Source organism: Antedon bifida, chromosome 2, assembly GCF_963402885.1.
Source record: "Antedon bifida chromosome 2, ecAntBifi1.1, whole genome shotgun sequence".
NCBI lineage: Eukaryota > Metazoa > Echinodermata > Crinoidea > Comatulida > Antedonidae > Antedon > Antedon bifida.
The window spans coordinates 91,025-117,051 of record NC_136227.1 but is presented as its reverse complement, the minus strand read 5'-3'; the positions used below and the strand labels follow the sequence as shown (position 1 = coordinate 117,051).

The following is a 26,027-nucleotide window of genomic DNA, read 5'->3' as shown; positions in this document are numbered from 1 at the left end:
GATTGGTCAACGTTGCGTTATGTCCTACGTGTGACTGGAGAACCTATTTGGCAAGTACAATATACACCTGAAGAGTATGGTTGGTGTGCTTATTTTGTTACAGGACACTTTTTTAAGCAGTCATATAATATATATATATTATAATAGGCTGACCTAATAGTACTGTAGTTTTAATTGTGATATTCTGCTAATAAATGATAGAGCCCATATAAAAGGACACCTTTGGCATCCAAAAAATGTTCTCCTTCATATAGGATACTAACGAAAAACTGAAATTATCCCCATAATAGAGGTCTTCGTGGGAAAAACAAATATATCTATGAATAGTAAGTGATTTGGACTCAAGAAATTGAGAAGAATTGAAAATTTAGAGAAAGTATTATAATTATTATCATACACATTTTTTTTTTATTAATTAAAAAAAAAATTAATTAACAATATAAATGCCGCATAGTTTAGTTTTGTTGAGTTACCGTTATGGATTGTACATGTATGCATGCCTCACTGGCTCGCACTTTGGCAAATGACACGCAAGTGCGACGACCCGGAAGCAAAAGCTAATAATAAACATGATTAAATTACTCATCAGCAGTTCACATATGATCGTTGTCTCTCTCACTGCTCGGAACGGAATAGGTTTGTTGTGTTTGTGGCATAGCCTAGCTTAGGAGAGGCGCTTTATTTCCGCTTATAAAGTATTCCAAATATTATTTAGAAATGGCTACAAAGAACAAGGTAAATAATCCATTCTTAGATGATGACGATATAGACGATGAAACATTTTTGAACAGCGGCGGCGGCGGACGATCGGCGGGCCGTTCGTCGAACAACCACAACAGAGAATATGCTGGTGGTTATGAGCGTGAAAATATCTCCAATATTCACAGTCAAATTGATCGTCAAGAACACTCTATGTTAGAAAGTACACAACGTTCTCTTGGTGTCATATATCAAACAGAAGACATAGGTAATGAAACTGCAAATGTAAGTAACCATTGGCTTCATTTTAATATACAGTATTATTATTATTATTCACTGTTGTTAATATTAATAATGTTATCAGGGATCCCTAATAATACAACAACTCCCTTGTTAAATGTTATGTTTATTTATAGAAAAATGTATAATTCCAACGTTCCATGATGACTCTAGCCTATTATTATTAAATAGGCTAAAATTAACTCCCTGGCACTGTGGCAGTCCCCTCTAAAGTCTAAGACTAAAGTATAATAAGATAAAGATTTACAAAAGAAATTTTCAATTGACCTCTATCTTTGCCAAAATTGAAGTAAAACATGCATTGTGTGAATAATTTAAATAAATCAAACTATAATTGTTCTTCCAGGAATTGTTACGGCAAGGAGATCAGCTTCGACGAACGGAAAAAAAACTTGACAAAATGAATGCAGATTTAGATACCTCTCAACGATATGTCACATCATTGAAAGGCATCTTTAGTGGGATGAAAAATTATTTCCGACCAGCAGTTAAAAAAGATCCGGAATGGGAAAAGCAAGAGGAACGGGGTCCAAGCAAACTACAGAGGGCAGTAGACAATAGCCAAGCATCAGCGACGTCTGCACCAACTTATGTGGATGATCATCCTGCTCTACGATTACGTGATCCTGAAGCCTCCAACGTTTACGGACGGCAGTCATCTAGTGCAGTTAGTAAAGCAGTTGACGAAAATATTGGTGGGTTAATAGCTACATACATACATGACTTATATCCATTTGACATTGCCTTGTTTTCACAAACCTGGTGTCAACACCCATCATTTTGTATGGTATGAATAGGGTATTACTGTTTTCTTCCAATATTGAGAAACTTGCCAATACACAGGAGGGATAAACCTATAATTTATCCAAGTGTCCTAAATTCAAGTCCTGTCATATGTCAGGATTTTCTAATGACAAATTACAACTCCACTCCCAAAGACTTGTAATACTTTGTTTATGTAGAGCATGCATCTTGTGTATATGTTTGTCTTGTGGGAGTGCCACCTTTTAGAAGGATAGTGAATGAAGTCGTTTATGGTTATCCTTGCCAATTTGCCTCATATAACAAAAAACACCTTGGGATTGAAAGGCTGGGATTGGAAGGCAAGCATTTTAATCACCAAGATACAGCTCCTACTAGTAGTGATATCAGGATTTTGTAGGTCATGTTGACTTATTAATCACTTGTCTTTTATTTTTTTAGATGAACTTGGGCTTGGAATTGCTCGCTTAAAAGATCTTGCAATTGGACTTGGGGATGAAATGGATCAACAAAATGAAGTTATTGAGAGATTAGATAATAAAGTAGTTAAAGTCGATTCAAAAATTGATAAAACTAACAAAGATATGAAGAAAATACTGCGATCATAAAAATCACAAAGTTCACAGCCAGGTATATACATAATATTATACCACCTCAGCCCAGTTTGTAATCTTTACGCTCATACAGAATACAGAATAATGCACTGCTGATTTTAGAAACAAACAAACAATAGTATATGTACATTTTGAAATGAAATTGTAAAATGAGGAAACTTTGAAAAAAGGTTATGCATATGATTAGTTGTGGTCATATTATTTGTACATATTAAATAGAATTTCAAGACAAGTTTTACATAATCTTTATATTTTAATTTCTTAAATTATTTTTCATTAGAAAGGTAAATAAAACTTAGGATTAAATAAATATACAATTAATTACTGAAGTGTTTTATTCAAAGACCTTGTTGAGGCCATTTCAGAAGATTTAAAATACCATGCTGCCCTCTAGCGTTTGGAGCGTATCTTCCATACAGTTCCAACTGGTGTTGTGCCTTTGTTGATCTTGAGCCAATTTCACCAGCAGTCGTGACCGGGAACTTTGAAACAAATTTCGGAGTAGATGTTCCTTCTTTGATATTTGGAAGATTGAGACCAGAACTAAGTTTAGATCGTTTCCCTGTCATTCGAACATCAGATGATGGTATATCATCAATAACTGGAAGTTTTAGAGATTTATCATGTTTTATGTTGCTTCTTGGTCTGCGACTTCTTTGCTGTGATACAGGTGGAGTGATTGGTATTCCTACAAGGTTTCTGTTTAGTCGGTTGTATTCTTGTGTTAAAAAGCCCCATTTATCTGGCCATTTTCGCCATGCATGTAATTCGTGCCGCACATGGTCTTTCCTGCAAATTGTTTAAACTATGTGTTAACATTGAAAATAATATTGGTGGACACAATACAGGGGAGGTTAGTGTAGATTTTTTCGCTTTTATATACGATGTCTCAAAGCCAGATGTTATTCATATAAATTGGTGTTCGTTGTGTAAGAAGAACAGAAATATTTATGAAAACTTTAATCTCTAAAGAAAATAATTCATGAACATTTTTAATGAATAAAAAAAATCGATTGACACCGAGTTTACAAAGCTTATATGTTTAGACAAGTCCTTACAAAAAAGTTTCCCCTCCTATAAAATGATTTTCTCTTTTGTGTTTGCTTACCATATTTCATCATTATGAACAAAATTGGGATGTTTTGGCTTGCGTGATGTTGTAGGCGGCGGTGCAGCCATCCTGCGTTCCAAAGTAATTCACTCCGTAAACAATTAAATAGGCATTAATTAAGTAGTAAAAGTATGGAAGAAGTTTGCTACTTACACGATGTTCTTAAGTTTTACCACTCCCGCTGGTGTTTCATTGCCAAGGATACGCGTTGTCACGCAAGTGCTTCGCGCGCGCCTGCTGGTGGGAAATGGTGGCTGTGTGGTAGATAGAGAGGAGGCCGACCGCAAGGGTGATGTTTTTGGTGTGACCGTGTGTAGACCAGAGCCATATATATAAAGAGTTACGACATTGGATTATAGTCACGTGATATGCAGATCAATTTGTGTCAAACTTGTCTCCGTTAATGCATGTAAAGTATAGGAGCAAGAAAATACTTTAAACTTTTTCTTATATTTAAAAAAATGTAATTGCACATCTAACGGTGAAATATCGATGTGCACAGCGTACAGAAGTACTTGCGGCAAAGAATATTGCGCGCGCGTGCGCTAGTACATTATAAAGTTCGATTGATTGATTTTGGAACGAAACATCCCATAACTACGTCCTATTAATAACAATTATGTAATATTTTCAATTCATAATGCATGCTTTGATGACTAAATAAAATAATAAAGTGTCGTGGATATATTTGTTAATATATTGAATAGGGTATGAACAATATTAAAATAACAAAGGCAAATTATTACAAATGAAATGATGAACGAGTCTCTGAAAGTTTGTGTCAAAAACACACAGAGAGCCATATACTGTATAAAAAGAGGGGTGAATTTGTGTGTTTTTTGTATTGGTTCATGCTTTGATGTATCCTGACTTGCATGTAGGCCCTAGCATTTATTCTTTTGTTATTATAGACACAATATATATATGTTACCAAATTAATACCATTAATAAAATTTATTACTAAAATAAAAACGGAATACAAGCGTTATTTCATAGACAAAAAAATCTAAAAATAATGCATGAACTATAGGAAAACGCTAAACAAAAGAGACGCGCGCGCCCTCAGCGTGCGAATTCTTTGACACAAAAATGGCTTCTAATTTTCAATGTCGTAACTCTTTATATATATGGCTCTGGTGTAGACTAGCTACATATTAGATTGAATGTACTTTAAAAAATTAAATAAACAGTTAAATTAATATTTACTAATTAAATAAACTGAGATATTTTAATTACCTGTGTGCAGAATTAACTGTTTACGGAAAAAGACTTCGCGATGCTCTTTGACGATGGTGGCAGCATTTAAGAATCTCGCACGTACTTAACATTTTATTTTCTCACGACACCATAATGATAATAATTATTATACCAGAATATTTTCGGGGAAGAAGGAATATTATAATTATTCAACGAATTTTATCCTCGAGTTTGGTGAGTCAATTAATAAATTATTTACTTGTGTAAAATGTAAACAAAATATTGTTGTTAGAACTAAAACAGAACTGAATATTGATTTGGACAGTAAATTTATTTAATAACTTCCATTTGGCCTAGCTAGCTCGGCGCTCTAGTGCAGTTTCCCATTCGCACGTACTCCTCCTTCTAAGTAGTCAGACTTTAGGCTTAGCTTACAGAGTAGGATCCAGGCCTACTGCAGTCTGTGGTTCCCATTAGAATGAAATCCTTACGTTATTTTTTTTTTTTGGCAATGGCCTTAACTTCTTATTAGTTTAAGATTAAATGATAAGAAATAAATAAAATCAAAATCAATGCCCCTTGTGACTTCCACCAAGGTCAAACCACACATATTTATTAATTATTAATTTAAATGTTGTGTAAATAATTTTCAATTAATTCAGGCAAAATAAAACAGTGGCTGCATTCACCATTTACAATTATGATAAGGGGAACAAATTAAAAAATATCCCCATGAAAGTGAATACAATACAAAGGGAAATACTGTACCTTTAAAATTTCAAGTTAGAGAGCAAACTAACTTTTCTCACCTGTAATGGTATTGAAACATTTTAAGTATGAGGCTTTATATTCAACAATAAATTCTTAATTCATTAAAATTCATTAATTTCTCTTTATTTCGGACTTTAATATTCATACAAAAAAAAATTAAATATAACAATTAAGTTAATCCACAAACTTATTATATATAATTATTATACATGAGTTTAAAAATAGAAAACCTCATTTTTATTAGAAGCTTCCTTTACAACATTTGTCATTTAAGGTATACTAAGTATGGGTTTACGCTTAACTTAACTGTCATTTAAAGTATACTAAGTATGGGTTTACGCTTAACTTAACTGTCATTTAAAGTATACTAAGTATGGGTTTACGCTTAACTTAACTGTCATTTAAGGTATACTAAGTATGGGTTATGCTTAACTTGATTCTTTGTATAAAACTATATACCGATTTTCTCATAAATTCCTGAAATGACAGAAGATTATATTAACAAAAAGCACACTACAATACCTACCTGTAGGTTAGCGTAATAATTGTTATAGCACACTCCGAGTGTATTCACATGGCACAATAGAAACTCATACAAATATGAGTGAAACAAACATTTTTACTATCAAACTAGTTTGATAAAAAAAGTGTGATGTGCCCAAATACGGTAGTGATATACCCAAATATGGTAGTGGTATGATATCATCATGTCCATATATGGGCACATAACATATTTTTGTCACATAAGGTTTGATAGAGCTTTAGGAATCATTTTTTAAGTTTATTAAGAATACCAATAAAATATTCAACAATTCAATTTGGAAAGTTCTATTGGAAACATTCTGCACACACTTTCCATAATCAAAATATGAGATATAAATTGTGTCTATACATGGTACATTCATGCAATGATGCTGTGATAGATAACCTTTGATATTTTAAATGTTTACAACCGGAGTGTTAACAAAAGCTTAACTCATGCAAAATAGAATGCTGTGTACAATTAAAATGTGTTAATTATAAGCTTTTGTGATTATTTTTGCTCTTAATTTGGTAGTACAGTCAACTCTCCCAATACTGGTTTTCCGGAAAGTCTGGTATTCGGAATGTGTTCTTAATGGTAATAATGAATTTGGGACCTTTTGGACCTCAAGAAAAGTCTGGTATTGGGAGTTTCCGGTTTTCAGAGAGTTCGGTATTGGGAGATTTAACTGTACTAAATAGTTTCCTGTTAGTGTTAATGCATAAACCGGTTGTGGTTGACCTTCTCTCCTTTTAACTTAGTGGAGACAAGTTGTTACTTAGCAATGTTAGTACCTTCTCTCCTTTTAACTTAGTGGAGACAAGTTGTTACTTAGCAATGTTAGTACCTTCTCTCCTTTTAACTTAGTGGAGACAAGTTGTTACTTAGCAATGTTAGTACCTTCTCTCCTTTTAACTTAGTGGAGACAAGTTGTTACTTAGCAATGTTAGTACCTTCTCTCCTTTTAACTTAGTGGAGACAAGTTGTTTCTTAGCATTGTTAGTACCTCTTCTCTCTGCAATGCCAGTCCCTTCACAATGTTAGTGTCTTTTTCCAACTTAAACAGATTAAATTTGATGAAAATTAATCTACAATATATCTATGGTTTAAAAGATATGTATTTTATTTGCAGGGAATTATGGGAAGTTGAAGTAACATAAGAAGTGATATTAAACCTTGGCAATTTGCAGTCAAGTCTGTTTTCCACGAGACCTTGGAACATTTTTAATTAAAAATGTTAATTAAAGAATATCGGATTCCACTGCCAATGAGCGTGGAAGAGTATAGGATAGCTCAGCTCTATATGATACAGGTGAGAATCAGGCGTCTATAACACCTTATCCTATACCACCTTTATTTTAGCTTATCTCAGCTCTATATGATACAGGTGAGAATCAGGCGTCTATAACACCTTATCCTATACCACCTTTATTTTAGCTTAGCTCAGCTCTATATGATACAGGTGAGAATCAGGCGTCTATAACACCTTATCCTATACCACCTTTATTTTAGCTTATCTCAGCTCTATATGATACAGGTGAGAATCAGGCGTCTATAACACCTTATCCTATACCACCTTTATTTTAGCTTATCTCAGCTCTATATGATACAGGTGAGAATCAGGCGTCTATAACACCTTATCCTATACCACCTTTATTTTAGCTTATCTCAGCTCTATATGATACAGGTGAGAATCAGGCGTCTATAACACCTTATCCTATACCACCTTTATTTTAGCTTATCTCAGCTCTATATGATACAGGTGAGAATCAGGCGTCTATAACACCTTATCCTATACCACCTTTATTTTAGCTTATCTCAGCTCTATATGATACAGGTGAGAATCAGGCGTCTATAACACCTTATCCTATACCACCTTTATTTTAGCTTATCTCAGCTCTGTATGATACAGGTGAAAATCAGGCATCTATAACACCTTATCCTATACCACCTTTATTTTAGCTTATCTCAGCTCTATATGATACAGGTGAGAATCAGGCATCTATAACACCTTATCCTATACCACCTTTATTTTAGCTTATCTCAGCTCTATATGATACAGGTGAGAATCAGGCGTCTATAACACCTTATCCTATACCACCTTTATTTTAGCTTATCTCAGCTCTATATGATACAGGTGAGAATCAGGCGTCTATAACACCTTATCCTATACCACCTTTATTTTAGCTTAGCTCAGCTCTATATGATACAGGTGAGAATCAGGCGTCTATAACACCTTATCCTATACCACCTTTATTTTAGCTTATCTCAGCTCTATATGATACAGGTGAGAATCAGGCGTCTATAACACCTTATCCTATACCACCTTTATTTTAGCTTATCTCGGCTCTATATGATTTTTTTTTTCAGTTCAAAAAACATTTATTTGTTCAATAATGGCATATATAGAATAATATATAGGTGTGTACATAAATGAAAAACATAGTAATAAGCCATCATTTGGGGTCTTCTCTAGAAGAAATCAAGTTTCTTGTCTCGAGAAAGACCCCAGAAACAATACACATACATAAACTAATAAAATTTGCTAATAAAAAATAATAAATAAAAACAAAAACGATGAAATAAAATTAGATACTTTCAGTGTACTACAATCATAATAGTATTAAAATTAGTATAAAGAAATAAGATATTTTTTTAAATTTTTACGAAAAGTATAAAGAGATTTAAAATGCTTTAGTTTGTCATCAAGATCATTCCAGATTCGTGGTCCTGAAACAGAAATAAAATATTCGGAAATTTTCAGTCTAAAAGGAGGTACATCAAGGTGCTGAAATTTATTGTCGATACGTAAGTTGTACTTGTGTGGTTTTGTATGATGAATTAATAGATTAGACATTGTCACAGGGAGTTTGGTATTAAAGAATTGAAAAATAAAGGAAGCAATTTGTGTTGTAAATAGATCATGTAGACTAAGTATATTGAGTTTTTTAAATAAAGGTTGGGAAGGGGCGAGATAGTGAGAGAAAGTAATTATACGGGCAGCACGTTTAATTTGTTTATTAAGTTTGTCTAAGTTTGATGGGTAGTCGGCTGCCCAAATAATGTTGCAATAAAGAAGATGAGGTTGTATAAGGGTGTTATATAACAAGAGTAAGATATGTTGTGGAAAAAAGTGTCTTAATTTACAAAGGATGCCAATTACTTTAGATATCTTTTTAGATACATACGCTTGGTGACTGGTCCATCTCAAGTATTCATGTAAATAAACTCCGAGGAATAGTACTTCGGGTTTGCGTTCAATAATATTATTGTTAATGTAAATATTAAGATTAGAGAAATCAATTTGTCTTTGTTGAGTACGAAATAAAATGTAATTAGTTTTTTGTACATTAATAATAAGCTTATTTGAGATGAACCAGTTGGTCATTTTATTTAGTTCAGTGTTAACGGTGTTATATAAGATATTGATATCAGAATGAGAATACAAAATCGTAGTATCATCAGCAAAGGATATGACTTTCAGAGTGTCACTTGATCTAGAAAGATCATTTACGTAAATTAAAAATAGTAGTGGTCCTAAAACCGACCCTTGAGGCACTCCGCAATTCACAGCCTCCACTGATGATTTAAATGAGCCTAACGCAACATACTGTTTACTGTTTACAGGTGAGAATCAGGCGTCTATACCACCTTATCCTATACCACCTTTATTTTAGCTTATCTCAGCTCTATATGATACAGGTGAGAATCAGGCGTCTATTATAACACCTTATCCTATACCACCTTTATTTTAGCTTAGCTCAGCTCTATATGATACAGGTGAGAATCAGGCGTCTATAACACCTTATCCTATACCACCTTTATTTTAGCTTAGCTCAGCTCTATATGATACAGGTGAGAATCAGGCGTCTATAACACCTTATCCTATACCACCTTTATTTTAGCTTAGCTCAGCTCTATATGATACAGGTGAGAATGTCTATAACACCTTATCCTATACCACCTTTATTTTAGCTTATCTCAGCTCTATATGATACAGGTGAGAATGTCTATACCACCTTATCCTATACCACCTTTATTTTAGCTTAGCTCAGCTCTATATGATACAGGTGAGAATCAGGCGTCTATAACACCTTATCCTATACCACCTTTATTTTAGCTTATCTCAGCTCTATATGATACAGGTGAGAATCAGGCGTCTATTATAACACCTTATCCTATTCCACCTTTATTTTAGCTTAGCTCAGCTCTATATGATACAGGTGAGAATCAGGCGTCTATAACACCTTATCCTATACCACCTTTATTTTAGCTTAGCTCAGCTCTATATGATACAGGTGAGAATCAGGCGTCTATAACACCTTATCCTATACCACCTTTATTTTAGCTTATCTCAGCTCTATATGATACAGGTGAGAATCAGGCGTCTATTATAACACCTTATCCTATTCCACCTTTATTTTAGCTTAGCTCAGCTCTATATGATACAGGTGAGAATCAGGCGTCTATAACACCTTATCCTATACCACCTTTATTTTAGCTTAGCTCAGCTCTATATGATACAGGTGAGAATCAGGCGTCTATTATAACACCTTATCCTATTCCACCTTTATTTTAGCTTAGCTCAGCTCTATATGATACAGGTGAGAATCAGGCGTCTATAACACCTTATCCTATACCACCTTTATTTTAGCTTAGCTCAGCTCTATATGATACAGGTGAGAATCAGGCGTCTATACCACCTTATCCTATTCCACCTCTATTTTAGCTTAGCTCAGCTCTATATGATACAGGTGAGAATCAGGCGTCTATAACACCTTATCCTATACCACCTTTATTTTAGCTTATCTCAGCTCTATATGATACAGGTGAGAATCAGGCGTCTATTATAACACCTTATCCTATTCCACCTTTATTTTAGCTTAGCTCAGCTCTATATGATACAGGTGAGAATCAGGCGTCTATACCACCTTATCCTATACCACCTTTATTTTAGCTTATCTCAGCTCTATATGATACAGGTGAGAATCAGGCGTCTATTATAACACCTTATCCTATTCCACCTTTATTTTAGCTTATCTCAGCTCTATATGATACAGGTGAGAATCAGGCGTCTATTATAACACCTTATCCTATTCCACCTTTATTTTAGCTTATCTCAGCTCTATATGATACAGGTGAGAATCAGGCGTCTATAACACCTTATCCTATACCACCTTTATTTTAGCTTATCTCAGCTCTATATGATACAGGTGAGAATCAGGCGTCTATAACACCTTATCCTATACCACCTTTATTTTAGCTTATCTCAGCTCTATATGATACAGGTGAGAATCAGGCGTCTATTATAACACCTTATCCTATACCACCTTTATTTTAGCTTAGCTCAGCTCTATATGATACAGGTGAGAATCAGGCGTCTATAACACCTTATCCTATACCACCTTTATTTTAGCTTATCTCAGCTCTATATGATACAGGTGAGAATGTCTATAACACCTTATCCTATACCACCTTTATTTTAGCTTAGCTCAGCTCTATATGATACAGGTGAGAATGTCTATAACACCTTATCCTATACCACCTTTATTTTAGCTTATCTCAGCTCTATATGATACAGGTGAGAATCAGGCGTCTATTATAACACCTTATCCTATACCACCTTTATTTTAGCTTAGCTCAGCTCTATATGATACAGGTGAGAATCAGGCGTCTATACCACCTTATCCTATACCACCTTTATTTTAGCTTAGCTCAGCTCTATATGATACAGGTGAGAATCAGGCGTCTATTATAACACCTTATCCTATTCCACCTTTATTTTAGCTTTGAATCTCAGCTCTATATGATACAGGTGAGAATCAGGCGTCTATAACACCTTATCCTATTCCACCTCTATTTTAGCTTAGCTCAGCTCTATATGATACAGGTGAGAATGTCTATACCACCTTATCCTATACCACCTTTATTTTAGCTTAGCTCAGCTCTATATGATACAGGTGAGAATCAGGCGTCTATTATAACACCTTATCCTATACCACCTTTATTTTAGCTTAGCTCAGCTCTATATGATACAGGTGAGAATCAGGCGTCTATTATAACACCTTATCCTATACCACCTTTATTTTAGCTTAGCTCAGCTCTATATGATACAGGTGAGAATCAGGCGTCTATACCACCTTATCCTATACCACCTCTATTTTAGCTTATCTCAGCTCTATATGATACAGGTGAGAATCAGGCGTCTATTATAACACCTTATCCTATACCACCTTTATTTTAGCTTATCTCAGCTCTATATGATACAGGTGAGAATGTCTATACCACCTTATCCTATACCACCTTTATTTTAGCTTAGCTCAGCTCTATATGATACAGGTGAGAATCAGGCGTCTATTATAACACCTTATCCTATACCACCTTTATTTTAGCTTAGCTCAGCTCTATATGATACAGGTGAGAATCAGGCGTCTATACCACCTTATCCTATTCCACCTTTATTTTAGCTTATCTCAGCTCTATATGATACAGGTGAGAATCAGGCGTCTATAACACCTTATCCTATACCACCTTTATTTTAGCTTAGCTCAGCTCTATATGATACAGGTGAGAATCAGGCGTCTATAACACCTTATCCTATACCACCTTTATTTTAGCTTAGCTCAGCTCTATATGATACAGGTGAAAATCAGGCGTCTATACCACCTTATCCTATACCACCTTTATTTTAGCTTATCTCAGCTCTATATGATACAGGTGAGAATCAGGCATCTATAACACCTTATCCTATACCACCTTTATTTTGTATAGAATAAATATTTGTGTAAATTGTATATACTATACTAACAAAACATATGTATATACTATATTTATTTATATAATAACAATAATAATAACTGGTACTTGATATAGCGCATTATGCTGAAAGCCTCAATGCGCTTTACATTGACAGAAAAATTTAGAAAATTAAAAATTCATAAACTTGATGATATTTAGATATGTGCGATAACATTTTTATAAACATTTTTATGTTTAACGTAGTGCAAAACTTAGTGTCATTTTCTAGTATTCAGAAGACCTAAAATTGCCAGCATTAATTATGCATTTGCTACTGCTTGTTATTCTGTTGACTGGCAAAAAGGTCAACCATAAAAGTACCCACCATGCACCATCTCATTATCATACTAATGAGTTTTAATTTAATGAAAGATGATTTTATAAATTTATATACAAGACCTACAACTGTTTAGTAATTAAAGCACCTGATGGGATAGCGGTCGATGCATTGCATTTGAGATATTTTGTACTGTAAATTGTGTATTTTTGTTTATGTGTTTAATAGTATTTTGAGTGCTAAACTAGTTACACACATTTATCAGTTGTACTACTGTACCTCTAAATCCTTAATTGCGATCTTTTCTCCTTAATGTTGGTGCTTTCTCGTGTCAACTCTATTTAGCCTCATATACATTGCAAACTATCTTTTCATGCACTCTATATGATTTATTGTTTATTTAATGCATTGTCCATTCATTAAACTTTTAAGTGATTTACACAAAATTTATCATGTTTGTAGTGCAATGGTCCTTTTTTTATCTAATTAGCCCCAAGACGGTTTATTTATCTATAATATGATTGTGAAAACTGTGTGTGATAAACTGCTTTTTAATTCCAAATTGTATGCCAGCTGGTCTGGCATTTTACATTCATCTTTTACTATTTTATATTTTTGATATTCCATGTTATTTTTATATGCATTGAATTTGCGAAATAAACATTTTATTATTTACCACCACCACCATCTAGAAATGTAATTTAGAGGATGGCCCAAAATTGTTGTAATATTAGTTTTGATTCCTACAGTAGATTAAATTTCTTGTTAGTTTTTTTCCTATTTTACTTGTGATGTTGTGATGTGAAGTCTGCTCTGCTTTATGTTATCTGCCTTCACAATGTAATTAACAGTAGTGATACTTGTTGAAAATAAGTGATAACTGTAAATTAACAGATAACATAACAGAGAATTTAGTCCATTAAACTTACAATATGCGAATATGCAAATGTGTGACCCATTATACAATATATGGGTTTGTCAGATCATGTAGGTATAACCTCCATGGTTTAGATACTACAGTGACACCGGCATACATTTTAGCTTTTTAATATGTGCTATTCCAATACATAATACGTACATTAATTAATTATTAGTAGTCATGTGATGTTAATTTGTTTACCATTTTAAACATGTGAATAACATCTGTATGTTTCAGGCTAAATTCAAATTTTAGAAAAAAAAAACCCAATTTTGTTTCAATACTGTGAATTGAAAGTGTTCATTGAATGTAAAATGCAATAATAATGCATTAGACTCAATCTAAATACATAATTCCCAATTTTGTTGTGGGAATATGTATTTTTTAAGCTGTACTTAAGTCATAGTACTCAGCTGTAGTGTACTTGGTATTTAATGCTCAAACCTTGTTTAATAAAAATGTTCTCCAATACCTGTCACATACTTGGACATATATCATCACAAGTTATTTGTACCTCAGTTTTGTATTTTTATGGCTTTGAAAAAATGTCATCACTCATTACCTGTAAATGTCATTAGTCATTAAAAATACTGTCAACAAAATGTTATTCAGTCTAGAACCTGATTTATTTCCTGTTTTTCATTTAGTTAATAATTATACATACTGGTTGTAGAATTACATTTGATAATTTTAATCATTTTACGCATGGATTTAAGCGAGGTCTAAACAGGCTTTAGCCCTGTCTAAAATTTAACAGCCATGGTCTTTTTAAAATAAAATAATGACTATTTTTATTTTCTGCCAGCTGACGGATCGTTTTTATCATTTATGAAATATTTAGCCCAACCCACTAAACTATACCGCCCCTGCATTTAATTAGATTAAGTTGTAGTGGCAATTAATAGAATCTATTTGTTAAGTGCTTTTGTAATTTTCAAGCCAAAATGTGTTACCTTTGTATCAATGAATCAATATTCTTGTACTTTCAGAAAAAAAGCTTGGAAGAGAGTAAAGGAGCAGGCAGTGGTGTAGAAATAATTGTAAATGAACCTTATAAAAAGGATGACGGATGCCAAGGACAGTATACACACAAAGTATACCATATTGGCAACCATTTACCTGGTAAAGTATGATGCTACTTGGTGTCATGAATTATTCATAGTCAGAAATAATCATTTTGTAAAAAGGCAACTTATATCTGCCAGCTGTTTCCAGCAATTAATTAGCCTAGACCTAGGTAGTGCTGTGTGTTTGATATGATGATTTGTCCCTGGTTCAAGTCTTGCAGAATTTGTTTATTTGTTTTTTTTAATGGAGGGTTGTGTTAATTTTGTATTTGTTTAGGATTAGAAAGCTATGGAGTTGTATGATGAGACAGGATTAACAATGCTTATTTAATCACTTACTCATGTTTATAAATTGTTTTATCATTATAATATCACATAGATCCAAGCAATCAAGATCAGTCTCATTCAAATTAAAATGTTCTGAAACATCCTTTACTTCCAAAATGAAATGATGGTTTACCTACTATTCTGACAGATTGCTGTAAAAAAAAACTATAATTGGTGTGAAAATTCACACTTTCTATGTATAGATATGTTACTAGTATTAGCTATGCTTATTAATAAGGTCAACAATGTACTTATTTAGCACATTTATTTTTAATTAAAGTATGTGCAAATAAGACAACTTCTTATTTGCTTTTAGGTTGGTTTCGTGCAATTTTACCTAAATCAGCATTGCGTGTAGAGGAAGAGGCATGGAATGCGTATCCTTACACAAAAACCCGCTTTACTTGTCCATTTGTAGAAAAGTTTTTCATAGAGGTTGAGACATATTACTTACCTGATAATGGAAACCAAGAAAATGTGTTCAAACTATCATCCTCAGAATTGAAAACCAGAATTTTAGGTATCAACTTATTTTTGTAAACAATTTAATGTAAATGTTAACATTTTACAGTCAAACTGTAAATATTATTTATATTAAAATTTAATAAAACAATGTTCTTTATTATTCTGATAAAACTTTTATCATTATTTATTTTAGATAAAATTGACGTTGCCCGTGATCCTGTACCCAGTGCAGATTATAAAAAAGAGGAAGACCCTAACATATTTGTCTCATCTAAGACCGGCAGGGGGCCTCTACCAGAGAATTGGCTGGGAATTTCTGGGCAGAAAGATGGTGCTGAACAGGGTCTACCAGATGTTATGTGTGCCTATAAACTCTGTAAAGTTGAGTTCAGATATTGGGGAATGCAGAATAGGATTGAGAAATTTATACATGATATAGGTATTCTCATCTCTACATATTTATGTAGTAGTATTGTATTGTTTGCATGATCAAACAGCTTGTCAAGCATTACAATGTTAATAGTACTATAACAAGGCTGTAGCCATCAGTATGGTTGGTAAGGTTTCAACCCCTTTTCACATAGGCCTTTGACAACCCAGTGGCTTGAACAGAGATTGTTCCCTTTTCTTGCGAAAACCGGTCCACTTTATATCTCGTGGCTACATCACTGTATCATTAGTAGTTAGTATAACAACCAAAGCTTCAAGACCTCAATAGTATACTGTATATAAGTTATAATCTATGAATCTAACACATCTTCCATTCCTAGAGATAGATGAAATGATTACAATGTCTTTTAGGCCTTAGAAAAGTAATGCTGCATGCTCACAGACAAGCATGGTGTTGGCAAGATGAATATTACGGACTCACTATCGAAGACATCCGTGAACTAGAAGAAAAAGCTGCACAACAACTTGCAGAAAAGATGTCTACAGCTCATGAAGACGATGAAAATAGTTCAACGGAGAAAGATACACTGAGTCATTCTAATTTTAATCGTAGCGCATACAGTAGGTCAACAGGCAGTGAGAAACGCCTGCGAGAAACACGATTAGAGTCGTACAGTCATAGTTTGGAATCCGACGAAAATGAGGAAGTAAAAATTGAGAATGGCAAATTTAAAAGAAAATCTTCACGCCGGAAATCTTCTACATCAGGTAACAAGGAATTAGTTTATATTTCAGTTTCAGTTTTGGTTTCAATTTATTTACCATTTCAAATACTGTACATAAAAGATAAACAACAAATGCTGGTATGGATAACTGTAAGAGCGAAGCTTGTTTACTGGTCACCCACGGTCATCAGAATATTACAAACAACATGAAGACAGGACAAAGGTGCAATACATAACAAGACATGTGAAACCTTAAACAACCCATTGGACAAACTAATATTTTACATGTACAGTACATAGCTTGTAATTTATTTAACAAAAACTTTTCAAGATAGTCACTTGTATCATTTGTATTTATTTATATAATTATCACATCGTATTATTTATTCTACTCAGGTACAAAACATATCTCGAAATTGTTAACAATTTTGACAATAAAGTTATCTTGTATCTTGTATTTTACATAAATGGGCAAATTAGATTACATGTATATTTCTTTTTAATTATAAAATAATTTTATATTGAAATTAAATTAATTAAATCCATTTTATTGCAAGATACTGACCAAAAATGATTTGTTTGATTTTGTAGAATCTACCAAGAACCAAATGTTAGCCCAATGGCGAATGGACAGTCTTCAGGCTGACTCAGACACATCTGATGAAGAGTTTTTTGATGCTCAAGGTACAGGTATTAGTGAAATCCAATAATAATCATAAATTTAGCAAAATTCAATTATGTTAGCAACATTCAACAACAAAACATTAACACATCTTTTCAGAGGAAATGGATGAGGTGCTAGAAGAGTTGTCTCACTGGGGAACAGCCAACAATCTTATGATGTCTGAAGGTAGGCCTAATACCCTTGAGGCAATGTTCCTCATTGTATGTGATGATTTGATTATAAAAAATGAATATTTTTTTCATTTTATAAATGTACAAACATATTCAATTTCTTTACTGTAGATCATGATGAATTTTGTGATACTGGTGACCATTCAGATGAGAGTTCAGCCTTCATAAATGACCCCACATCACCACCGTTGCTGACACCTTCTACCAGTGTTCTGTTTATCATCCTTCATGGTGGAAACATTCTGGATGGAGTTCAGGAATTCTTTGCCAAACAAAGTGATATAAACACCTTCAAAGCGTCGTTTGACGCCGTCATACGAGCACATTTTCCCGTCGCTGTTGATCATGTTGCAATGCGTTGGGTTGCTTGTCCATCTATTTGTTCTGATGCAGTGTCACTTCTCTCTGGGTATGTATACTTAAACACCTATAATATAGATTTAGGTTTTATTTACAAAAGTTATGTTTTACTCAGTCACTCAGCAGTATTCTTATATTGTATACCATTATTATTCTATATTTTATGTGCAATGTTTTATACTTAAACACCTAGTGGCTATAATAGGTGATATTTATATATATATATATATTTATTTTTTATATCTTTGTTAATTTTGTATTTTTATAGTTTATTTTGTATTTAATGTTTGTATTGTTTGAGGGTCCCTACTGATCAGCTTCTGCTGGATGGATCACCCTCATTAAATATTGTTCAAATAAATAAAATAAATTAATTAATTTTAGGGTTTATTTACAAAAGATATGTTTTACAGTTCTTGTATTGTGTACCATTATTATTTTATATTTTATATATTTCAGTTTATTTGTATAAATAAGTTTCAAGTTCATGGCATCTCCTTAATCTGAGTTTTAAAATGTGTTTTAAAGAGTTACAAAATAAACTAACTAGTTTGCTTATTTTGTGTAAATTAATTGCAGTTTAAATCCATATAATGTGAGTGCACGTAAATCTGGTGAGAGTGGAGGAGGTTCAGGGGTTGTTGCTGATTTTATCCCTATTGGTGCCCTACCGCTATTGGTCACTGGCTGTCCTGAGTATAATGGTCATGTTAACACGGTCATCAACAAAGCAAATATAGTTTATCAAGAGTTTACTAAATCTCCAGAAGGACAAGGCTTTAAGGGACAGGTAGAAATATTTTTGCTATTTTATTCAAAATGTATGTAATTTTCCAATTACAGTATTTGCTAAATAAAAGTGTTATTGATTAATTCATATTAATTTATTTTGGTTTAGAATCAAAAGAATATGTTTGGTTTCACAGATTGAATAAATTTCTGTTGGTTGAGTTTGGAAATAAAATAAAAACAACAGCACTGTTTTCCATATTTAGGTATGTTTAATTGGTGACAGTGTTGGAAGCATTCTTGGGTATGATGCACTATGTCGAGGCATTTCAACCTCAAACACTCACGGAAGTCAAGCCAGCATTGACGAATCAGATGCCTTAACAATTAACTTCCCGTCGCCATCCCCTCATTCGTTGTCAATCACTAATGACAATTACAATAATCAAAGCTTGACCTGTGCAAGTGAATTCAGATCGGAGAGACCTATACTTCGCCGAAAAAGTGAGACAACTGCCCCCTCTAGAATGTCCTATAGTAAACGTTTCTCAAATCCATGTGTTTTGAAAGAAGTCAGTTTCACGGAAGATGTGCCTAAACCGATGCCGCTTTCTCAACATAGTGAGAGCGTTGCAAGTTTTGATTCAACAACTTCTAATAAGGATTTGCCGCATTTCGAGTTTGAAGTGGCTAATTTTTTCATTTTTGGCTCTCAACTGGGAATTGTCATCACTCAGCGTATGTTAAAGTTTGGAGACAAGACAGGTAAACATTTTGATATTATTAATTCTTATAAACCAGTTGTAATGATGATACTGAGAAAAAAAAGTCATTCTAAAGCTCTGTCTATACTATCAAACTTTATGGGACAAAAAAAATGTGATGTGCCCATAATGGACATGATGATGTCATATTTGGGCACATCACACTTTTTTTTTATCAAACTAGTTTGATAGTGTAGACAGAACTTAAAGAAATGAAGTTTGATGAAGTTCAGAGCTCTTGCATTTATATGTTAACTGTTTTTTTATTTTACCCATTTTATCATATTTTAATGTTTTATATACGTGAGAAGCAAGACAATTTTTTAGCCAGAGTGATTGACGGAATAAAATGAATTGTATTTACAGCTATACCACCCAAACCAGCTTGTGGACAAGTGTTTAACATGTTTCACCGCACAGACCCCTCTGCTTCAAGAATTGAGCCTCTTCTTCATCAAAGATTCTCTCTTCTTCCTCCATCTTGGGTTGAGCGTTACCAAAAGTTCCCTCTTGGAGATGGCCATACAGTAAATCTTGGTAAGAGCTTGTAACAGGCTTAACTTGGGATAAAAGCAGAACTTGGAGCTCCACTTGGGCAAGACATTGCCATTATATTTAATAATCGTAAATGTACATATAAATTCTTGACTTTGTATTGTTATTTTATGGTTTTAGCAAATTTTTAAGAATTTGTATGCATGTTTTTATTTTCTATAAATAGGACCACATGTAAAACATCATGCTACATCTATGCCTGATATGTTTTTATCCTGTATAAATATGTTTTTAAATAACTAAATAAAAAATCCAGTACATATGCATAATTTGAAAATATAATAATAATTTACATAATTCTTCAGGTGATGTTATCCAAAGCAATTCCTATCTCTTCATTGAGAATATTGCTGTGAATTGTATGACAAGCCGGTCCAGCATCTGCAGCCAAATGTCTATGGATTTTGATGTCAATGGAGTTGGCCACATTGCAAGTTGTAAGTTTCCCTCCTGACTCTATTTTTCTGTTCTTGTTGTTAAAAGTTGGTAGATCATTGTGTTCATCTGTGATCTCAGAGCAGTACTGACATGGCCGTAGCCACCAGTACGGTTGGTAGGGTTTCAACCTGACCACTATTTCACAGAGGCCTTTGACAACGCTGTGGCTTGAACAGAGATTGTTTATATTTCTTGCGAAAACCGGGTACATCACTGACTGATAAAATACAATGTAATCAGCAGCTTTATTAATAATAGAAACTTGTCATGCAATATTACTATAAATATGGTTATAAATTTCATTTGTACCTTATTTTTTAAATGACAATAAATAGTATTGTATCGTATAAATAATGTGATTTCCTTGACAGTTGTGAACAATATCAGCAGCAAATGGTGGGGTGACAAGAGGGTGGACTATAGTCTCTACTGTCCAGAAGCTTTGCAGTCTTTTCCCACTGGAACTTTGCCACATCTGTTCCATGCCAGCTACTGGGAGTCTACTGATGTTGTTGCTTTTATACTTAGGCAGGTTAGTATAATAAATAATAATAATAATATCCTGGATTTATATAGCGCCTAATGTTGTGAAACCCCTAAGCACTGAACATTATTACCCCAGTCATTTGTTTTGGGATCAAACACGTATGGAAACATACTCCCATAATGCAGTTAGTAATCAGCGCAAAGTTGTGTCTTGATCTAACCGGGTTCCTATTTGTACACCTGGGTGGAGAGAGGCAAACGTAAGTAAAGTATCTTGCCTAAGGTTACAAGCAATGCGGCGAAACCTCGATCTCACGATCAGTAGTCGAACGTTCAACACACTGCGCCACACGCCCTCACGACTATTTCTTTGTTAATATGTTTTAGGTGTTTCAATATGATCATGCAAGCTTCTATACTGGTGACAGAAGCATTTCAATGTTTTCTCCAAATCAACCCAGAGAAAAATGGCAAAGAAAGAGAACTGCAGTAAAAATGAAGGTACAGTGAATTTATCATAGAATCATCAAAATCTGTTAAGATTAAATTAAAAGGATAAAAAGTGTGCAGTTTAGAGGTTTCTATAATTAGCCAAACTATTTAAGTCATTAAGGATTTAGGGAATGGAGGAAGTGAAGAACAAAGTACCCTAAGAAGCACCGAAAGAGAGTTTTAGCTGTATATGTCAGACTTTTCCTTTTCTGATCTAGGTCTAAGATTTAAGAAAAATTCATTGATAATTAAATGTAATTTACACAATTCTAATGTGTAGTAGTTTAGTTTCATTTAGTTAAAGAGATTATTGAGATTATTAAAAAAAATTCTGGTGCAATATAAGATTTCCTTATTATTTTTTACTGTATTAGCAAAGTACGCATCCCAATCACCGTGCTAACGATGTTATGGTTCTAGAGGGCGACGATCAAATTATTAGTTCTCGCTTTATGTATGGTTCGCTGGATATGGTCACACTTACAGGAGAAAAGGTATTACAATTACATTCAAATAAATAGCATCGTGTAATAATAATACATTTGGACATAATGCATAAGGCCTCTATGCTCTTCACATAAAAATAAAAGTAATCCATGGAAAAAAAGAGCAAATAAAAATTAAAATATATGGATCTCAACTGAATACTCTGTCTACTCCATATTATATGAGCAGTCTGGTATAGTAGCAAAACCAATTTCTCAGGCTTATATCATGATGTGGATGATACTTAATTGATTTTTTGTTGTTGTTGTTTAGGTTGACCTGTTCATGATGACCCAACCTCCAAACGGCGAGTGGGTACACTTTGACACCTTAACTACCAACAGTCATGGGCGTATAACTTACACCATCCCACCATCACGTAGACTAGGCCATGGTATCTATCCTGTTAAGATGGTGGTCAGGTATATACACTGATATTCTTATTTCTCTTTTGTAATTGATAAATAATTAATGCAACTAGAGTCTTTAATAACTCATCCAATGTTTACTTTTGACAAATTAACAAAAATGTGGTCATTTTAACAATTAAGTTATTATTATGTACAATAAATGTGTTTGTAAAAATAGTGAATTGATTTTGGTTTTTTTTTCAGAGGTGATCACACATCAGCAGACTGTTATTTAACTGTACTGCCCCCTTGTACAGATTGTGTTGTGTTTAGCATTGATGGTTCATTTACAGCTAGTGTTTCAATCATGGGTCGTGACCCTAAAGTCAGGGCTGGTGCAGTTGACGTTGTTAGGTAAAACCTGATTTTTGTCACATAGAAAAAACTACATATTATGATAACTATGGAAATTCTGATAAATACTTGAACAAGAAATCTAATAATTTCACACCTCATAGAGATATACTATTTAACGATCATTACATAGTGCACACTATTGCACGTCATGTGACCCACAATTGTTCAATCAACTAATTTATTAGTTTTTGGTTGTATTCTCTATCAAGTTCTAATTTTTAAAACTCTCCTCATATAAAATGATTATTTTATCCAGGCATTGGCAGGAGCTAGGCTACCTTGTAATTTACATCACAGCAAGGCCAAGTATGCAGAAGCAGAAAGTTGTAGCCTGGCTGGCCCAGCACAACTTTCCACATGGCATGGTTCAATTCTGTGATAGCATCACCACTGATCCGCTCCGACAGAAGACAAATATCCTCAAGGGGTTGATTGACAATGTAAGTATGAATTTAGTTTTACATGACACACACAGTTGGCCTAGGCATACTTTCAAAATTTACATTATATTATGAAAAATTTGATATGAAAATTATTATTAATGGTAGTAGGTCCAAATTATACTAACGTTCTGAACCAACATTCTGGAAACTATAGATTATTTAAAAAACAAGGCTGTTTGTTTTTTGAAAGGTTTAGATACAATCTTGTTTAGATACAATCTTGTTATCATGTTACTTTCTTATTATTAAACCCTTTAGGCTCACATAGTGATACATGCAGCATATGGATCTAGTAAGGACATATCTGTGTATTCTTCTGTTGGTTTGAAATCTGAACAGATATACATCATTGGAAAGGCCTCCAAAAAACAGCAGTTGCAGGCTCAGGTGAGATCAATTAAAACTAATTGATGTGGTACAGGTACAACTTATCTAAAGCTCTGTATACACATATATATATATATAAAAATATGTGATGTGCCCATATATGAGCACATATATATTTGAGAATATCACTACCATATTTAGGCACATCACACTATGTTGTTTTAGACAGAAGTATTGGTACTCTAGTTCTACTCCAATGTTCATGTTGTTTTTTTTTTCATATTTTATAGCTTTTATCAGATGGATACTCAGCTCATTTAGAACACCTAGTTCTTACATCTTGCCCTTCTGCTGGTAACTCACGAATGGTGCTCAGAAAAGGATGCTTTTCACTTCCTGGGTTTGGATCAACTCGCAGCGTTAAGACACCTGCTTATCGATCAAAGTCATACCAATGTACAGCAATTCCTAGTGGACAAGGTTACGGTCTAGGACCACGGTCAATGAGTCAAAGTGATCAACGATTACCAAGCAAATGAATATGCAGAATGACAATTTGAGATTGAAATTAGTAGACTCTATTTTTGATATTTTGAATTTCAGCATTTGATGATGAAAATAGCTTCTGCTTAAAAGGGTATCTAGTTCAGATTTAGACAAGTTCTGCCACAAGCTGCACAGGCTTTGGTGAATATTGTTTTGCTTCTCGAATAGGAACAGAGTCAGAATATCAGTACAGAGTTTTAAGATGTAAAATATTTGCGTCAAACCTGGATGTAGATTTATGCTATCTTCATTGTTTTCTATTTTTGCTATAGATGTGGGTGTCTGTATGTAGCTCTTATGTCTGTAGCGTATATCTTTAAGTCATTGAAAATTTCATGTGAATTTCAATGTGCAAAATTAGTTGAAATATAGATATATACCATCCATGATTGGCTGGTAGAATATTGATTATTAAGCAATTCAATTTCTAATAGTTAATTACTAATTGCATTATTTATAGACTACCTTGAAAACAAATTACTCATTTTATTTCTTTCAATTAATTGTAAATATTCATAAAGAATATAATACTTCCTTTCTTTTACATCGAGAGTTTATAAATAAAGCTTTTATTTTATAGTATATTTTATTTTTATTGATTTACTTTACAAATTCGGTGCAAGCTGATAATGAATGTAGTTTACAAGAAATAGAAACTTTACATATTTTTAGTAAGTATATAAATTTGTTTAAATTTGGAAAGATAATGTAAAGACATATGAAAATGGGTAGAACCCTATGAAACTGATTTTGACCTTGATACAGTAAATGTATCTGACATTTTCATGTAAGTAATATCAATACCACCAAGATTTTTGTCATCCAATATTTATGTGAACAAATCATTCTTTGAAAATAAATGTGCAATTTCACAAAGTATTTATATGTAAATAAAAATTGTATTTTAGCTAAAATATCTTATTTCACAAAGATTAATATTTTAAGTATGAAACATTATTGAAATGTGTGACATGAATAGATTATTGTTTACTTTTTTATGTCAAAATGTTGTTTGGTTTGTGTGTATACTCCAGTGTATAGTGTAGTATTTATTATATTGTATAGTGTTATATGTTACTTTATGGTTGAATGTTTAGACATGCTTGCCTTACAATTCCAGAAAACTGGATTTCTCGCCATGTACTTTTAGTGAAAATAAGTGCCACTCAAAGCTTAATAATACTATACAATAAATTAATTATTAATTAATGCACAGCCAGTAATTTGTCAACTGGTAGCTTATTAGTAATAAGTATGTCTGCAGTAGTTTCATAGGTTACTACTGTCAATAGTATAACACAGAATTTACCAACATAAAACACAAATTATAATAAGAGTTCATAATGTATCGGTAGCGCAAAGATTATTATTATAAATCAGGGTAGATTTTACTCATTGTAAAATATACAAACTTGTTTATTATTAAACCTCAAAATATGTGTGCAATAATAAAACTGTGGATATTGTATTTTGTTAGTGACTATATACAGTAACTATCCATATATGTAAAAGAAAAACAATATTGATTTTCCATTAAAAGAAATATATCCGTAGAGGTTCAAACCCAATCTGAAGCTGAGAGCACTCAAAACCGAGCATCCCGTTACGCCACAAAGTACATGACTGAACAGATAATAGTCTATTTATACGTGTATTACGTAATTCATCATTACGTCATAAATAGATATATTAACTCAATTAAAAGCAAGATGACCAGTTAGCTCAGTCGACTGAGCGTCGTGTTAGTAACACGAATGTCGTGGGTTCGATTCCCACGCTGGTCGATTTTTCTACCTGTATTTTTTGACGTATTAAATTTTATGTTTAGCGCCCT

The 26,027-nt window shown here is 33.2% G+C and overlaps 3 protein-coding genes across 3 annotated transcripts; 2 read left to right on the top strand and 1 right to left on the bottom strand.

Annotated features, from left to right (window-relative positions):
• The first annotated feature begins 603 nt into the window (after positions 1–603).
• Positions 604–2,607, top strand: LOC144835043 (synaptosomal-associated protein 29-like). Its single transcript, XM_078690055.1, has 3 exons — positions 604–984; positions 1,346–1,694; positions 2,203–2,607. Exons 1-3 carry the CDS (start codon positions 718–720, stop codon positions 2,367–2,369), a joined length of 783 nt encoding a protein of 260 aa, XP_078546181.1. The 5' UTR covers positions 604–717; the 3' UTR covers positions 2,370–2,607.
• A 37-nt stretch (positions 2,608–2,644) lies between these two features.
• On the bottom strand, positions 2,645–3,561 carry LOC144835045 (ciliary microtubule inner protein 1-like). The gene is made up of 2 exons (XM_078690056.1): positions 3,484–3,561; positions 2,645–3,164 (listed from the first exon to the last, which is right to left on the bottom strand). The coding sequence occupies exons 1-2, from the start codon at positions 3,552–3,554 to the stop codon at positions 2,714–2,716; spliced, it is 522 nt and encodes a 173-aa protein (XP_078546182.1). The 5' UTR covers positions 3,555–3,561; the 3' UTR covers positions 2,645–2,713.
• Positions 3,562–4,833: 1,272 nt separating this feature from the next.
• Positions 4,834–24,282, top strand: LOC144835048 (protein retinal degeneration B-like). Its single transcript, XM_078690060.1, has 21 exons — positions 4,834–4,917; positions 7,110–7,289; positions 14,961–15,093; positions 15,682–15,885; positions 16,024–16,269; positions 16,632–16,988; positions 17,537–17,629; positions 17,727–17,795; positions 17,912–18,209; positions 18,740–18,950; positions 19,156–19,654; positions 20,020–20,190; positions 20,514–20,645; positions 21,018–21,178; positions 21,520–21,633; positions 21,999–22,118; positions 22,384–22,532; positions 22,725–22,874; positions 23,134–23,317; positions 23,579–23,707; positions 23,938–24,282. Exons 2-21 carry the CDS (start codon positions 7,212–7,214, stop codon positions 24,184–24,186), a joined length of 3,747 nt encoding a protein of 1,248 aa, XP_078546186.1. The 5' UTR covers positions 4,834–4,917; positions 7,110–7,211; the 3' UTR covers positions 24,187–24,282.
• The last annotated feature ends 1,745 nt before the right edge of the window (positions 24,283–26,027 follow it).